This window comes from Carassius auratus, chromosome 44 (assembly GCF_003368295.1).
Source record: "Carassius auratus strain Wakin chromosome 44, ASM336829v1, whole genome shotgun sequence".
NCBI classification, from domain to species: domain Eukaryota; kingdom Metazoa; phylum Chordata; class Actinopteri; order Cypriniformes; family Cyprinidae; genus Carassius; species Carassius auratus.
The window spans coordinates 9002593-9020956 of record NC_039286.1 but is presented as its reverse complement, the minus strand read 5'-3'; the positions used below and the strand labels follow the sequence as shown (position 1 = coordinate 9020956).

Genomic DNA, 18364 nt, shown 5'->3' with positions numbered 1-18364 from the left:
TGCGGGACGGTCTGTGCCTATCCACTGGAGCGTACCATTAATCTGGAGGGGGGACACTGACGCGCAGTTTGCACATTTGAAAAGGTTATTCGTGGTTATACATTATTTAAATTTTTATATCTCTAATTTACTTTAAACACATTTATGAAAATACTGGCGTCTTCACATGTGCTGTAAAGGAAAAGGTAGATCTGTAGGTTTTTGCAGAATGGCTCCCTCTCTCGGTTTCTAAAAGCTGGATCTGCGGAATCAGGATGGAGGCTCAAGGGTACACGTCCTTTACTGTGTCCTGCTGCAAAACTGAGGTGGTGGATCCCACATTTTATCAATCACCTGATGTACACTATGACCTGGTGCACCTGCAAACGCAATATATTTTATTCCACAGGTAACAAAACAAAAAGAAAAAAAGTGTTACATTTGTTTCTAAAAAATGATTCATATTTTTAATTTAGTATTACGTAAAACATTATATATATATATATATATATATATATATATATATATATATATATATATATATATATATATATATATATATATATGTGTATGTGTGTGTGTGTGTGTGTGTGACATATCAGGACACAACTTTGAATAATGGCATGACACAGGTATTACAAGGAGAGGGTGACTTATGAGGACATAACCCATGTATATATATTTTTAACTTTGTAACAATCTTAAACAAATCTATTGCAGGTAATTCTAGTTAAATAAAAATAAGCTGTAAAAATAAATTGCTTTACTTGAAATAAGATAAACATTAACTAAAATAAAACAAAAATCTAAAAGAAACCTTTAGTTTAACTTGATGTACTAAAATAACTAAAGCTAAAACTGAAATAAAAATGTACAAAAACTTTATCGATATAAAACAAAACAATAACTAATAAAAATTACAAAAACAATTAACTAACTGAAAAAAAAGAAGAAGAAAAAAAGTAGAATAACATCTCATTAAAAAATAACACTGATTTCAGAGAGTGGTCCAAAAAGTACAGTTCTCCCCATTAAGATGTATTAAAATAAACCATGCCAAGTCTTATAATAATAATAATAATTGATTCATTAACTGAATTTTACTGTACATTTCTACCATACAGTATGTACATCAATTTGTGATAGTCACCACTGACAAGCTACTACTAAATATATTGTAGAAACTTAATTTTCAGCAAAGCTGCTTTGCAACAATTTGTATCGTGAAATTGCTATACAAATAAACTTGAATTGAATACAGTGCCAATCAAAGTCCCCTCACTCAGACCCGTATTACTGTGACCACACCTATCTGAGACTGCTGGAAATGTCAGTATAGTTCGAACTGGATTGGGTCATGTGTAAACTAATGTGAGTCTGGTCTTATTTAAAGGGGCCATATGATGCGATTAAAATTTTTCCTTTTTCTTTGAAGTGTTACATGCTCTTGGTGCATAAAGAAGATCTGCAAAGACTAAAGTTTAAAATCCAAAGAGATATTCTTTATCAAAGTTAAGACTCATCATGGCCCCCTAAAATGACTCTTTCTAACACACCCCCACATCTCTACGTCACTATGTGGAAATATTTGCGTAATGCCATCCAAATGTTCATACCTTTTATTCTCGCTGTTGCCGCCAATGCCATTTCGTGGAGAAGCTGTGTATTTCATTGTGAAAGTGAAACTACTTTGTTTGGCCTTCCAAAAGAGAACGATATCCGCTTCGTCATGCCTAGAGCTGATCCGTACTGGTCGCTGAGGAAATACATCAACTTCACACTGTGGATCGCCCGATCAGCTTTCACTGTGGACGAGGTGGAGTCCAGCCTGGGGCCGTCACATGTGGTTGCTATAAGCCCCGTTCCTTGCTCTAGCCGCCGGCTGCTGCTCACTCAAGCCACTGGCCATTCTTCACGCTTTACAAGGACAGTCTGGCGCTTCTGAATCACGGTTTGTAAGAAGGTTTGTCATTCCTCTGATCACAAATGCAGACATGGTTTTATGTTTACGCGGCACGATATGCAATGCAACAGTAAAAAGACGGTATAAGTCATTATAATGGATAATTATGTCCCCACTGGATGCAACAACTGCCTCGTTTGTAAGGGGTTTTATTGTTTTTGTCCAGACACTTGAAACATTTGGCCAATCACAATGCATTGGATAGCTGGCCAATCAGAGCACAGCTCGCATTTCAGAACGATGAGCTTCGTGAAAATCGATGCGTTTCAGAAGGTGGGGCATTGAGGAGAAACAATAATGTACATTATGTGGAAAACCACATAACCACAGAACCACATAAACACATTTCATTACACCCAATACACCAAATATTTTTTTTTTGGCATCATCATATGACCCCTTTAATACTTTAACTATAGAGCATTTAAGAGTTGAAATCAGGCCATTATAGCAGCACGAAGCAAATCAGCAATCTGGTGCCACTGATATAACCCTGCCAATAACAACTACCATACCTACACTGAACCACTTACATTTGTGTGAATAATCTACATTTCCAAAACATACTATGTAAATGGTTAAAAAACATTTAAAACAGACATAAAAATAATGCATGGGTCAAAAAACAGCATACACTGCAGTCAGGCGGAGTGTTTCTCAGACTGCTTTACATAAAAAACTTGTCTAATGTGGTCTGCAAGGCAGAACCCACAGATAGTGAAGAGGTTATGACTGAAGGTATTTAACAAGCACTATCCATCACTGATAGATCAAGGGCAAATTTTTTCTTTTTTGAAGCCCAATTTAGTCACTGGCATCTCCTTCAAAACACCTTCACTGCACATTAGTGAAATGTGTTTAGAATGAGTCTCAGTACGTTTAAATGGTTAGAAACACAAAATGGATTGGATATTGCTTTCTTGTTGTGGCTAAGTAACTCTGAGAGTCTAATATAAAAATAAAAATAAAAATGAGGGACAGCTAACCTTACGATGAAAAAGGATAATACACCCAAAAATGCAAATAATACTAAAATACCTAAAACTGGAATAAAAACGCGATATAGATAGATTAACATATTTAAAGACGCAAAAGAAAAAATAATACAAATGACAAAAACACAACAAAATTACAAAAACTTTAACTAACATTAAATGTAAATGAAAATACAAAATTAAAAAAATTAAAAAAGGATACTATTTACATACTATTATAGTATTTATTAATATTTTGAATAAACTATTATTTTTATATTTTCAGTTTTCACTTTTATGTAAATGTTTTAGCAATTTTTTATGCACTTTTTTCTTTTTTATATGCTAAATAAAACAAATATGGTCAGAGTATGTGTAAAAAAATGCTATTTCAGTCTTTCTTTTTCAAAAATTCTAAATTATGTTTTGTCGTTTCTAATTTCTTAACATTAACATTTAGAACTTAAGGTTATGGTTAATATTTCTCTTTTATTTGATTTCAGCTTTTAATTGACAATAATGCTTTTTAATAGTTTTAACTTTAGGTAATGTATAATTTTCAGTAATGACATACAGCACATTTTGGGATACTGATCACACAAAGGAAGACAGACTTTAATTAAAGGTATTTTAACTTTTTTTGGACAACCATATGTTTCCACTTTCATTGAGTTCAAACATCTCATTTTGTGTTCAACCAACAGAAACAACCTATAGGTTTATCATAAGAGCATATTTTCCATTTTGAGGTAAACCGTTCTCTTAAGGAACCCCAATTAAGGCTGATTTCTTCTCACATGAGATGTACAATGACCGTTCAGACTATGCTCACAAGAAGCACCAGCTCTCAAAAACCTCACATGCACATTAACAGCTAAGATCAATTCATGAAATCTGTAAGATATACACATGATATTAAAGAAAAGCCGTTTTGGACAATGGTGAGGTCAGAATTTGAATATATTGACAGCTGCTGACGGGGCTGGTTGAACAGCTGCAGGGATTGAGATATCAGCAACAGACCACATTGCTGCCCTCTTATTACTCCAGATATTTCATTGAATTTAACTGTAAGGATTCCCATACTGAAAATATCTAGAACACAACAAACCAAAGTAAGATAAAAGTAGAAGTATAATGGCTGCTGAAAATTCAGCGTTGAATAACACTGGAATAAACTAAATTTTAAAGTATACTCAAATAGAAAACAGTACTATTCAATTTAAATAATATTTCACATTATTAGTTTTAACTGTATTTTTTGATCAAATAAATGGAGCTTTGGTGAGCAATTGTCTTTTATATTTGGTAGCAAATAACATAACTGTTTTAGAATCATAACTGAATCATCTTTTATATTGTTACATCACAATCTATAAAAGTTCAATCAGATAAAGGTGGTATTAAACAGCCGAAAAGTAATGTTGACCGTGTCCCGAGGTCATTCCCTGATGCTCCAGAGGACATTTTCCTGTCACGATCGTCTGAAATCCCCTCAGAGATTTTCATATTGTTCAGATGAGCGCAGACCTCCACACCCTCCTCTCCCACAACAGCTGCTCCTAGCCCTGTATTACACCACTGACCCAGGATCAGCTGAAGCACATCCCTCACAATATAATGTTGCCCATCCAGCAGGTCCACGATCAGCGGCTGAGGGATCAAGGGTTTGGAGCTCAGCTGTGTCTGCTTTGACTTTCAGCTGTTCAGACATGACTCAGACAGAGAAAGCAGCTTCATGTTTCTGAGAATGCTTTGATACATTTAGTGACCAAGCCTGCATTTATTTGATCAAAACTACAGCAAAAGCAGTAATAATGTAAACTATTATCATAATGTGAACTATTTTTCTATTATAATATATTTAAAATGCTATTTATTGATGCAACTTACTGTCAGTGTCACATGATCCTTTACAAATCATTCTAATATGTTGATTTGCTCCTCAGTTATTGTCACGATTCCCAATCTGTGTTCCACTGTATTGTGTTCAAGGACTTTTATGTTGAAGTGTTTTCTGTCCCCAGTGTTTCTGTTTTCACTTCCTGTTATTCTGTTCTACCTTGTTTGTTGTCATAGTGATTCACTGGTTCCACCCCCTTGTTAACCTTGTATATATACCTCTGTGTTTGCCTTTGTAAGGTGTCAGTTTTTGTTTCCTGGTGTTGATGCTATGCTGTGTTTTGTTTTTTGTACCCTGTGTTTAGTTCTTTGTTTATGCTCCTAATAAAGGCTACTGCAAGTGGATCATCTGTCTTGTGTTTCCGTGCCTCCTGCATTACAGATATTAAAGCTGAAGTCTGTATCTTTTGCCGCTCAAGCGGTTAATAAACAGAACTGCTTGTGTCATGTGGAAGAACATCATAGCCAGAACTACTTCTCTCTGTTTATGTCTGAAGAATCACAAAGGTACTGGGTTACTCCGCCGCGGTACCCCCGAAGCAAACAAAGTTACGGACCGCAGCTCTGATTGGTTGTTTCTTAACGGGAGCGATGTATTTCTGCAAATGACAATAGGACCACTGGGAGGAGCCAGAGGAGCTTGATTTTTTTCACAGATTATCTGTCTCATATTCTACTGTCAGGACATAATGACAGGTTTAACAAATATGTAAAAAATATTTTTTTACAAAAGTTACCTACTGCAGCTTTAATAATAGTCCTAATATTATCAATGTTAAAAACAATTTTGTTGCAATGCTTTCACAGCTTAATATTTTTTGTGGAAACTGTGATACATTTTCAGGATTTTTTGAGTATAAAGTTAATTGAACATTTATCAGTGCATTTATTTAAAATGTATTTTGTTGTTGTTGTTGTAATATTGTAAATGTCTTTACAGTTACTTTTGATCAATTTAATGCATCCTTACTGAATAAAATTATCCATTGTTTTCTTATTTTAAATCATGCTTACCTCAGACTTTTGAATGGTAGTGTATTAAGGTTTCCTGTATACTGTAGATAATGTAATAATATAGATAATAATTCATAATGTTTCTTGAGCAGCAAATCAGCAGAATGATTTGTGAAGGATCGTGTGACACTGAAGATTGGAGAAATGATGCTGACAATTCAGCTGTGTGTCACAGAAATAAATTAAATTTGAAAATATTAATATAGAAAGCAGTTATTTTAAATTGTAAAAAATATTTCACAGTATTTATGCTTTTACTGTAATTTTGATCAAATAAATGCATCCTTGCTGAGCATAAGAGACTTATTACAAAACATTTAAAAATCTTATTTATCTGTATAAACTTTTAATTATTATTATTATTTTTTTTTTTCAAATTAAGTTTGTTTAAACTGGTATCCACATTTTTGCAGGATTATACAAGAATGATATCTTTGAAAGGGCCGTGGGTTCATAGAAACTTGGGAGGAGGAGATTTAGGATATTCAGTATATGGATACATGATAAATGTTAAAATGCTACAGTTAAACCCTACTTTAAGGTTCCCTGTCTTGTTATGTAAATTAAACAATAAAAAAAAAAAACAACAACACTACTTTAAATGAAGTAAAGGTTATACAAGTGTTACCGGGACCAGGTGAGTCCTGTCCTTTTTCGTCTTGTGTCCACCTGCTAGTCCCAGACAGGAAGATGGCACTAGATACAAGGTGTTTGGCCAGACGATTGTAGTTACCTGCGTCATAATGTCCCGGGCCAGGGAAGGGTAGGTAACAACAGATACAAGAGTAAATCCTCTGAAAAACCCATGAAAAACAAGACATCTGAGAGATTTCCATGACTATTCTTATTCTGCTTTTGAAAATTAATAAATGATAAAAGCAGCTGTTTTTATTTAAGATATATTTTCAAAAATATCTGAGGCGTCTTCTGAAGCGAAATGTCACTCACATAATGATATAAAGATGGATAGATCCATAATCCGTAATTTATTTTGTTTGTCTGGCACATTGATTTGAGTAGACTGAGACTTTTAAAAATGTATATGTGAAACAAATTAATTAATAGCACAGGAATATCTCTTCTTTTCCAATGAATATTATACCTAATTTCACTTCTGAATTTAAAATATGTACAGTGGTTGTATTTATGTGCACATGCAAACATATGCAAACATATGCTCACTTTCTTGAAAAGCCAACAAAACTCATCAATATTCCTTTGTTTTCATATAATGTTGTTACTGGAGTGTTTTAACAGTTTGCATTGCACTTCTAACTTAATTATCTTCATCTTAACCCGAGTTACTCACAGGGAGAGGGTCCTTTAGAGTTGTCTGAGACACTGGCACTCCGTCTGGATTTAGAGCAGAACGCACTTTGAGCTGAAACGGATGAATTTTTGTCCACAGCACTATAAGACACCTGACATCAACATGAATTAAAACATACATTACCATTCAAAAGTATGCGGTGTTGTTATAAGAAATGCTGTTTTAAAACATTTCGCTGTGATAAAAAGCAATAGTATATGTCTGCCGAAAAGTTATATATTCTGAGTAATACATAGTTACATACATCATATTGATTTGGTGCAGGATTTTCATTTTTTGTTTCTTCTCTCTTTACCTCAGCAGGTGCATGTGAGATATATGAACCAGGCCCTGGATTCTCATTCTGAAATAACCTACTGTAAACAACGTTAATCAGCAAACGCCAATAAACAAAATAAATAAATGTTTTTTTTTTTTTTTTACAAATTAATGAAGATTCTATTTTTATGATCCAATCGGGTAAATCTATATTACTATTGAATACATGTATTATTAAAGGGGGGGGGGGGGTGAAATGCTCGTTTTCACTCAATATCCTGTTAATCTTGAGTACCTATAGAGTAGTACTGCATCCTTCATAGTTTTTAGTTTTATTATATTCATAAGAGAAAGATAGTCTGTACCGATTTTTCCCAGAAAAACACGACCGGCTGGAGGCGTGACGTGTGGGCGGAGTTAAAGAATCACGAGCGCCAGTAGGCTTTTGCGTTGAAAGCGTTTGGAAGCTGTGACATTAACGTGAGGAAAAAAACATCCAAAACATACCATGGCTAACAGTCAGATTCAGCGTATATTTATGATCCAGAATCAGATCCCGAGGCTGAAACTGAACGAGAGCAGCAGCAGCAGCAACGACTCGCTCCGAGCGTGGCTCGAACCCGGGTCTCGGCATGGGAGGGGACGCACTAACAAGGAGGCAGAGATATTTGAAGCAGTTTTACTCACCGCCTGCGGTTCCAACACACGATCGTGACCCTTTTTCGTTGGGATTGCATCATCCTTATGAAATAAACGATACGCAAATCCGTCGTCTAACTGGGCCTTGTTTGTAAAACAAGCATCTTCGAAATGCAGGGAACAAACACAAACACTTGCACAACTCCGTTGATGCTCTGTAAAAATAAACTCCATCCACTGGTCCCTTAATGCTGTTTTTTTTTTGGTAATCTGTGCAGGGTTGTCTTGCCCTGGCAACCAAAAATACACTTCTTTTGTGACATTTCGCGACGCTCTCGCTCTGATCACTGAATGCCTCTGCTCTCAGTGCTGTAGAGTTGTGACGTTCGCGAACGAACCGATTCTTTTGAACGGCTCATAAACATGAACGATGGGAGCCGAGTCGCGCTGGAGGGGAGCCGTTCTTTCTGTCATTCATTTTCCCTATGCGTGTTTCACACAGATGCACTCAAATAAGCTCCTCCGCGAGACAGAACAGTTATAGGGGGAGGGGCGCACCCAGCGTGATGATATTAAATTTGCCCAAGGACAAAAAAAGAGAGGCAGAAAAAGCCATAAAGTAAGGAACTGCTATGTATTTATTTACATTGAATTTTGTGTTCATTTAAAACTTGTTCTTTTAAAAACATTAAAATGTTCTTTTGTGATACTGTTCTTGTATAGAAATGTTTCACTAAAAGCTGTTTTGCACAGACATTCATTGCAGCCCACTTATTGTTCATTGACTTGAAGGGGCTGATGTCCTATTTGCAAAGTTTACAGTAGTAATAGTATGTAGTATGTAGACATTTCCATTTTATTTATTCTAATTTTATCTACTTTAAATATTTTTTTGTTTTCTATCAAAATGTTCTTGTGTGATGTGATAACAATGTTCTTGTGTGGAAGTGTTTGTAGTAAAAGCTGTTTTGCACAGAAATTAATTGCAGCCAGCTTTGTTTTTGATGTTTATTTGTGAGTAGGTATTGTATGAATAACATAAGTATTGGTGTGTCATATCTGAGTTTTAATTATTTGACTACAAATCTCACCTCATCATTCCTCCCAGTGATTATTTCCAGGATAAACTGAGATGCCCCCAAGCTGGCTTCTTAAAACTGACTAAATATTTAAAAAGAGCCAAAAGAGCCGTTCTTTTGAACGGCTCTTTGAAAGGAACGGATCGTGAAGATCCGGATCCCCTCAAAGAGCCATAAATCCCATCACTACAGTGCTGTGCTATACGGGAGCGCGCGCTTTTCCGGCAGACGTGCCCTAGGACCCATATAAGGAAATTCCGCTCCATCTAACGTCACACAGAGCCATACTCGAAAAAAAACTTTCCGAAACTTGTGACAAACCGGAAGGAGTATTTTTGGAACAGAAATACTCCTTCAAACTTAAAGGGGGGTGAAATGCTATTTCATGCATACTGAGTTTTTTACACTGTTAAAGAGTTGGATTCCCATGCTAAACATGGACAAAGTTTCAAAAAATTAAGGTGTATGTTTGAAGGAGTATTTCTGTTCCAAAAATACTCCTTCCGGTTTGTCACAAGTTTCGGAAAGTTTTTTTTCGAGTATGGCTCTGTGTGACGTTAGATGGAGCGGAATTTCCTTATATGGGTCCTAGGGCACGTCTGCCGGAAGAGCGCGCTCCCGTATAGCAGAGCACTGAGAGCAGAGGCATTCAGTGATCAGAGCGAGAGCGTCGCGAAATGTCACAAAAGAAGTGTATTTTTAGTTGCCAGGGCAAGACAACCCTGCACAGATTACCAAAAAAAAAAAGCATTAAGGGACCAGTGGATGGAGTTTATTTTTACAGAGCATCAACGGAGTTGTGCAAGTGTTTGTGTTTGTTCCCTGCATTTCGAAGATGCTTGTTTTACAAACATGGCCCAGTTTGACGACGGATTTGCGTATCGTTTATTTCTTAAGGATGATGCAATCCCAACAAAAAAGGGCCACGATCGTGTGTTGGAACCGCAGGCGGTGAGTAAAACTGCTTCAGATATCTCTGCCTTCTTGTTAGTGCGTCCCCTCCTATGCCGAGACCCGGGTTCGAGCCACGCTCGGAGCGAGTCGTTGCTGCTGCTGCTGCTCTCGTTCAGTTTCAGCCTCGGGATCTGATTCTGGATCATAAATATACACTGAATCTGACTGTTAGCCATGGTTTGTTTTGGTTGGTTTTGTCCTCACGGTGTCACAGCTTCCAAATGCTCTCAACAAAAGCCTACTGGCGCTCGTGATTCTTTAGCTCCGCCCACACGTCACGCCTCCAGCCACTCGTGTTTTTCCGGGAAAAATCGGTACAGACTATCTTTCTCTCATGAATAAAATAAAACTAAAGACTTTTTGGAGTTATGAAGGATGCAGTACTACTCTATAGGTACTCAAGATTAACAGGATATTGAGTGAAAACGAGCATTTCACCCCCCCTTTAATTTTTGAAACTTTTTCCATGTTTAGCATGGGAATCCAACTCTTTAACAGTGTAAAAACTCAGTATGCATGAAATAGCATTTCACCCCCCCTTTAATATAATAATTGCTCTTGGCTTCACATCAGTTGTCCATTTTTCCCCAAAATAGGTTTTTACTGGGCCGTCTGTATATACAGTAGGCAAGGCAAGGCAAGGCAAGTTTATTTATATAGCACATTTCGTACACAATGGTAATTCAAAGTGCTTTACATAAAAGAAAGTAAAATAATCATGAAGAAAAATAATAACAAAAATAAAACAAGCAATTTTAAAACTTTTAAAATGATTAAAACATTTAAAAACAGTTAGAAAATGATTTTACATAAAAAAAACAAATAATAATAATAAAACAGTGAAAATATAGTGCAATCAGTTCGGACATTGCACAGTGCTCATTCAACAAATGCACAGCTAAAAAGATGCGTTTTGAGTCTAGATTTAAATGTGACTAGTGTTTTAGCACATCTGATCTCTTCTGGAAGCTGATTCCAACTGCGGGCAGCATAGTAACTAAAGGTGGACTCCCCTTGTTTTGTGTGAACCCTTGGTATTTCTAACTGACTTGATCCTAGTGATCTGAGTGCTCTGTTAGGTTTATATTCAGTGAACATATCTGCAATATATTTCGGTCCTAGGTCATTTAGTGACTTATATACAAGTAAAAGTACTTTAAAATCAATCCTAAATGTAACTGGAAGCCAGTGTAAGGACCTGAGGACTGGTGTGATATGCTCAGATTTTCTGGTTCTAGTCAGAATCCTGGCAGCAGCGTTCTGGATGAGCTGCAGCTGTCTAATGGTCTTTTTGGGAAGGCCAGTGAGAAGACCATTACAATAGTCCACCCTGCTGGTGATAAAGGCATGAACAAGTTTCTCCAAGTCTTGACTGGAAACAAAACATCTAATTCTTGCGATGTTTTTTAAATGATAGTATGCTGATTTAGTTACTGCTTTGACATGACTACTGAAACCAAGGTCTGTCTCCAGAATCACACCAAGATTCCTGACTTGATTTTCAGTTGTTTGACCCCTAGAGTCAAGGTATGCATTCACCTTGAACACTTCATCTTTGTTTCCAAATGCAATGACTTCAGTTTTTTCCTTGTTTAACTGAAGAAAGTTCTGGCACATCCAACTATTAATTTCATCAATGCATTTGCAGAGGGATTCAATGGGGCTGTAATCATTTGGAGATAAGGCTAGGTAAATCTGGGTATCATCAGCATAGCTGTGATAGGCAATTTGGTTCTTTCTCATTATTTGACTTAGTGGAAGCATATACAGGCTAAACAAGAGCGGTGCAAGAATTGACCCTTGTGGGACTCCGCATGTCATGGACGTCCACTTAGACTTATGCTCTCCTAGACTCACATAATAGCCTCTCCCTTCTAAGTATGATCTGAACCATTTGAGTACCATCCCAGAAAGCCAGACCCAGTTTTCCAGTCTCTCTAGTAGAATGTTATGATCGACAGTGTCAAACGCAGCACTGAGATCTAGCAATACCAGCACCGATATTTTGCCAGAGTCACAATTTAAGCGAATATCATTTATTATCTTAATGAGTGCTGTCTCTGTGCTGTGATGTGGTCGGAAACCAGATTGAAAATTGTCCAGGTATCCATTTGAGTTTAAGTATTTGTTCAGCTGATTAAAAACTACCTTTTCTATAATTTTGTCTATAAAAGGAAGATTAGATATTGGTCTAAAATTGCTCAAAATTGTGTTATCAAGATTGGTCTTTTTCAGGAGGGGCTTTACAACTGCAGTTTTTAGGGAGTTTGGAAATGTCCCAGAAAGAAGTGAGGCATTCACCACTTCTAAGAGATCTGCTTTTAAGCAGTCAAGCACACTTTTGAAAACAGATGTGGGAAGTGTGTCAAGACAGCAGGTTGATGATTTTAGGTGCTGCACTATGTCTTCCAGAATTTTGCTATCAATTGTTTCAAAATTAGACATAGTATCTTTTTGAGATTTTGGCTGAATCTGTCTGACCTCTGCATTACTTGAGGATGTGCTAATCGCCTTCCTGATATTTATGATCTTCTCAGAGAAGAAAGAAGCAAACTCATTGCATTTGCTGTCTGATAGCATATCACTGGGAATCTGACTTGGTGGGTTTGTCAGTCTCTCAACAGTGGCAAAAGAGTACGAGTGTTATTTAAGTTACTGTTTATTAGGTTTGAGAAGAAGTTCTGTCTAGCTGTGGCTTGTTTCACATTAAAAGCATGAAGGATGTCTTTATAGATGCTATAGTGAATTTCAAGTTTCGTCTTCCTCCACATCCGCTCTGCTTTTCTGCATTGTCTTTTCATAGTCTGAACTGCTGTTGATCTTCTCCAAACTGATTTCTGTCTGTTTGTTTTCTTACTGACTATTATTGGAGCAATATCATCAATAACATTCTTAACTTTTGAGTTGAAGGAATCAAGGAGAATATCAACAGAGTCTGCAGAAATGCTTGGTGTTAAAGATATAGCCTCCATAAATAGTACACTTGTGTTCTCGTTTATGCATCTCCTTCTGACAGAGACCGATCTAGAGTCAGTGGTAGCAGAGATCAATATATCAAAGAAAATACAGAAGTGATCAGATAGTGCTACGTCCTTAATAACAATGGATGAAATGTTTAGACCCCTACTGATGATTAGATCCAGAGTGTGTCCACCTTTGTGTGTGGGTCCATGCACATGCTGAATCAAGTCAAAGGTGTTTAGAACTGTTATCATTTCTTTTGTAGTTTTGTTTTCTGCATTATCTATGTGAATATTAAAATCCCCTGCAATTGCAAAACAGTCAAACTCTGAGGAAATTATTGATAACATTTCTGTGACCTCTTCAACAAATCCTGAAGAGTATTTTGGAGGCCTGTAAATAATAATAAACAGAATGCGTGGAGCACCTTTCAGCACAATCCCTAGATATTCGAAAGACAAGTACTGACCAAATGACACTTGCTTGCATTGATAGACATCTTTAAATAGAGCAGCTACACCCCCACCTCTCCTAACAGTCCTGCAAACACTCATGTAAGTGAAGTTAGGAGGGGCTGCTTCATTGAGGACTGTTGCACTGCAGCTGTCTTCTAGCCATGTTTCATTTAGAAACATAAAATCCAGATTGTTTGTGGTTATAAAGTCATTGATTAGAAATGATTTATTTTTCAGTGAGCGAATGTTTAAAAGTGCTAGCTTGATGGCAGTGCTTTGTGTCTTTACATCAATCTTAGTTTGATGCATAATAGGCCGCAGATTAGATGAGTTTGCCATTCGGCTTGAGAAGGCCTTAGACTTTCTATCATGTGATAAAACTGAAATAGAGAAAGCTACAGGCACACTGGGTTCCCGCTTGTTCAGTAGGCATTTGTAAATGTTGCTGCTATTATAGCGGGGACCCGACACATATCACTGAGAGCTGCTATCAGTTGTTTTTGGTTCACCTTCAGCAGGCGTTGTGGCAGCGGTCGGAGAGCTCTCATAGGAACAGGGCCCACATTAGTTAATGCAAAGAAAGTTGCTTTTATAACAGGTACTCTGTCGCCGCTTGGTGGCCAGTGGCTTTAAATGTTGTGCATGTTAAATAACAGAAAAGACAAAAAAAAGCGGGAGAAAGCGCGAGAATGGCGGAGATTTTGTTGTGCGGGACGCGAACGCGCTCCATGTTAATAATGGTGGCCTAAGGCAAAGAGAGTTCATATTGGCTAGAACTCTAGAAATAGTACTCAGAGCGAAAACCCAGGGAGGCGTGGCTTACCTGTTCACGCACGCGTTTCATTTGTTAAGGAGGAGGGTACGTCACATGGAAAGGTCTAAATTTTATCCAAATGCGAATTAAATAATCTGTTATATATTTCTTGGATATTGTAAATAACAGTATTTTTAGGATTACAGTATACACCCTAGTTTATCAGGATTTTATAATTAATAAAATGATTCCTGTCTTAAAACTTATCGTACGCAAATTTGATGTAAGGTTTCTCTGTTCATACGAACGCCAAAACGTGCAATCCTCTACAGTTAAGGTGCATAACAGTTCTCATCCTACTGAAAAAATCCCTGCCCGGTTTTTACACATTTTTACCATTTTACACATTTTTGTTATCTGGAGCATTGACTGTATAAAAACAGCTCTGGATGCGAAGCGCGCGCCCCCTGTCGGACCGGAATACAAGCGCAGTACTGCAGTCAGAGGTCTCCATCTCAGCTTTTCTCGGTCTACGAGTAGCTCAGTCAGCTCCATCATGGCGATGCACGCCAAAGCGACTCCACCGCAGATCCCCGACACCCGCCGAGAGCTCTCCGAGCTGGTCAAGAGAAAACAAGAGCTTGCGGTAATAATGCTCCTTTCTAAATGTCCAAAACCCTACAAATCATGTTCACGCGGCACCAAAGGAGACCGGAATAGCCGTAATTGCGTTAGCATACAAACACGAGTCTGAAATAAAGGGTTGTAAATATTTTAAAATCGATGTATGAATTTGTGTTTGTATTTATACTCCAGAAAGTCTTATTTTACCCTATTTGTACTACATGTGTCAAAATGATATTCTAGTATATCTACTGTATATATATGCTAACGTGCTAACTGTGTTAGCCGCTTTTGTTGTGGTGGCTCTGTATGCACGACACATACAGCAAAACGGTATAAGTTACAGCAATTTATTTAAAAAAAAAAGCATGCCACTTGTGCATAGATTCGGTTTACAAAATAAACAAAGAAAGTAGAACTGCACAGAGAACTCATATTATTATAATATGATTATATGCAGGTGATGAGTGATTGACAGCTGCAACTTAAATGTTATTTGTGTTTTTAACAGGAGACTTTGGTGAATCTGGAAAGACAGATTTATGCATTTGAAGGCAGTTACCTGGAGGACACTCAGATGTATGGTAACATCATTCGAGGATGGGACCGATATTTGACCAATCAAAAGTGAGTGTGATGTGACTTCATGTGGTTCAGTGATGTATATCAATCTTAAATACGTACAGATTAGCATCATCTTTCTCCTACTTCAGGAATTCAAACAGCAAGACGGATAGGAGGAATAGGAAGTTCAAGGAAGCGGAACGACTTTTCAGCAAGTCCTCCGTCACATCAGTGGCGGTCAGTATTTTATATATAATATATACTTATATCTTATTTGTACATGTATAATAAGTAAAAGAAAAGTAAGAAATAACAATGAAGAAATATAGCAATAACTTAGTAAATGATCTAAACTGTTTTGTGGATTGTCGTACAGGCTGTTTGTGCTCTTGGAGGAATTCCTGATCATATGAATGAAAAACGTGAGTAGAATCTAATGCTTCTTGTTTCTGCAAAAGATTTCTATAAGTCATATATTTTTTCTTTAAGTATTAAGGGCTTTGTTTTAAAACCTAGTGAGCTGAGGACACAGTTTTGTTTTACCTAGACAGCATTTGATTAATGTCAAATTAAAATTGAAAACCTTTAATAGTACATGTGATGCCCATATATTATGTTATGATAAACAGTCAATTTGATGGTTGTTTTGTAAGATTTGTAAGTTACTGAGAATCAGTGTATTTAGTGATTTAATCTTTGAATCATTTTAGCCTCTTTCACACTGTACGTCAGACCCGGAAAATTGCAGGAACATTGCCAGGTCGCCTTCAGTGTGAATGCAAACACGTCCCGAGATTGATCCCGGGTCGGGGACCTAGTAACATTGCCGGGTTAAGTCCCAGAACGAGCACAGTGTGAACAAAAGCCAGATCTAATGCCGAAAAGGGTTTGTCGTAGTGATGACGCACGTTATCGCGTGACTCTTTTACCAGGTGTTTTGAAGCAGATCAACGCTCGCGGAAAAAAACATATGTGCAAACTGTAACAAAGCAGAGATCAGTTAGTTCCTCAGTATTCGGGCTGATGCTGAGATCGTTCGGCAGCTTCAGTGAAAGTATAACGTGCCTAACGTTTTCGACTCATACATTACACGTCACGCCCTGATGTCACGTGTCGTTACGGGACCTTTACGGATTGAGTGTGAATGCACTCACATATTCCGGGTAATCACTGGCAGTGTGAAAGCGGCAAAATCTGGCGACCCGGGAACAATTGCCGTGACACATTACCCGTGTATTTTCCGGAATCGCAGTGTGAAAGGGGCTTTTGTAAGCTTTCCTTTTCTTCTGCCTTCTTAGGTGAACCAGGCAGCGGAACAGAGAGCGACACATCCCCAGATCTCCAAAACCAGGAAAACGAACCCAGCCAGGAAGACACAGAGGATGCAGATGGAGCCCTGCAGGACCTGAAACCCCAGAAAGCTGCTTCGTCGTCTTCTGCAAGCCACCATAGCAGCCACAAGAAACGCAAGAACAAGAACAGACACAGGTACCTGATCTCCAGCAGGCCCTTGGGGTCCAGGATATAAAATGGTCCTTTACTTACAAACTCATTCTGGCTGTTCTAGTGCTAATTAAAACAGACTGTTATTTGATTGTGAAATGTTTGATGTCTTGTGGACTGAGTGAATATTGGAGCAGTTATAAATAAACATATTCAGAGATGATTTTGTAGCCAGCCACATATCTTTTCCCAAACCGGAGGGTTTTACTTCAGTTTCATAATGCTGTGGCTCCTGCTCAGCTGAGTTTGCTTTGGTTTCTCTTTTTTTAGCATATTTATCTGCTCTTTCCTTTCGTGTAGATCCAGCCTAAAGACTCTTACTCTTTCCTGATGTTAATCTGATTCTGTTCTAGTTCACTTCAGACCGGTTTGATTAGAGAAGATGCTCAATTTTCAGATCTGTGTTTGGATTAGATGGACAGAAAGAAGATTTGGAGAAGTTAGTTTACTTTGATTCAGCCAGAGTGGCTCCTACTGCATTTATAGTGCAAAAAAGTGTTTCAAATGAACCTTAACCTTAAAATGAACTTTCATGAAATAAATAGTGACCTGTTGTCAGTATTTTTTTTTTGGGGGGGAAATACATAATGCATTGTATTTTTTCTTCAAAACAAAATTCAGACCCCTGCAATTTTTTATTTTATTGTCATACAAATAAACCAATTTGTTGCCACAATGAATATGTGATGAATGAAATATTGGATTTTTTTTAGAAAAGGGCAAAAAAAAATGTAAGCACAAAAATTACACATTTTTTGTTTTAATGTTAAACACAACTATATTTGAATTAATTTTTTTAATGAATTTTAATTAATCACATTTTAATAATTTAATGTCTGTTACATATCTCAGCTGGTCAACAAGCTTTAATTGCTTTTCAAAACCCATTTCTCTGGTCTTTCTGGCTTTCTTTTGGAAATGGATGGTTGCATCCAGAATCACTTCAGATGAATAGATGAGAACTAGTTAGGGTCCTATATTTGCTAACACCCTAGAGAGGATTCGATAGTATCTGTCCTGTTGAGCTTGTTCATCTAGTGTACTACTAACCACACATTCACACCCTATGTAGTGGACTGTAGCACTGATGTGCTGCTCAGTGTAGTGCACTAACCTCTGATGCTCTCTTCCTTCCTACCGCTGCTCCCTTCAGCCCTTCTGGCATGTTTGATTATGACTTTGAGTAAGTCTCAATTTTACTTCCTGTTTCTCACTCCCGTGTCTTCTGTCCATTAGCTGTGTAGGGCCGTCGTCCACATCACGTGGAAGAATGCTGTGACGCTTGCTTCTACCTGAGCATTTGCAGATGTTGCTGCAGTTTCTTTTTGGCTTTTGTTTGGTTTGCATTTATTTTTCAGCTGCATTTTGTTTGTGGAGCTCATAGACATGGTGGGGATTTTTTTAGTTGCAT

At 37.3% G+C, this 18364-nt stretch overlaps 1 protein-coding gene and 1 pseudogene across 2 annotated transcripts; one reads left to right on the top strand and one right to left on the bottom strand.

Annotated features, from left to right (window-relative positions):
* Positions 1-6219: 6219 nt before the first annotated feature.
* LOC113061943 (O(6)-methylguanine-induced apoptosis 2-like) lies at positions 6220-14352 on the bottom strand (annotated as a pseudogene).
* A 406-nt stretch (positions 14353-14758) lies between these two features.
* On the top strand, positions 14759-18193 carry LOC113061994 (chromatin modification-related protein MEAF6-like). 2 transcript variants are annotated; one of them, XM_026231493.1, is made up of 6 exons: positions 14759-14908; positions 15398-15513; positions 15600-15687; positions 15827-15872; positions 16749-16938; positions 17307-17408. In XM_026231493.1, the coding sequence occupies exons 1-6, from the start codon at positions 14819-14821 to the stop codon at positions 17365-17367; spliced, it is 591 nt and encodes a 196-aa protein (XP_026087278.1). In that variant the 5' UTR covers positions 14759-14818; the 3' UTR covers positions 17368-17408. The 2 variants fall into 2 exon arrangements, with proteins under 2 accessions (XP_026087278.1, XP_026087279.1); XM_026231494.1 differs by lacking the exon at positions 17307-17408 and adding an exon at positions 18107-18193 and having other exon boundaries at positions 14760-14908.
* The last annotated feature ends 171 nt before the right edge of the window (positions 18194-18364 follow it).

Excerpts from the sequence above, each read along its gene's own strand:
- LOC113061994 (XM_026231493.1), top strand. The coding sequence starts at position 14,819 with ATGGCGATGCACGCCAAAGCGACTCCACCGCAGATCCCCGACACCCGC. Across the intron at positions 15,873-16,748 it reads TGATCATATGAATGAAAAAC|GTGAACCAGGCAGCGGAACA; the intron begins GTGAGTAGAATC and ends CTGCCTTCTTAG. Across the intron at positions 16,939-17,306 it reads AAGAACAAGAACAGACACAG|TTCACTTCAGACCGGTTTGA; the intron begins GTACCTGATCTC and ends ATTCTGTTCTAG.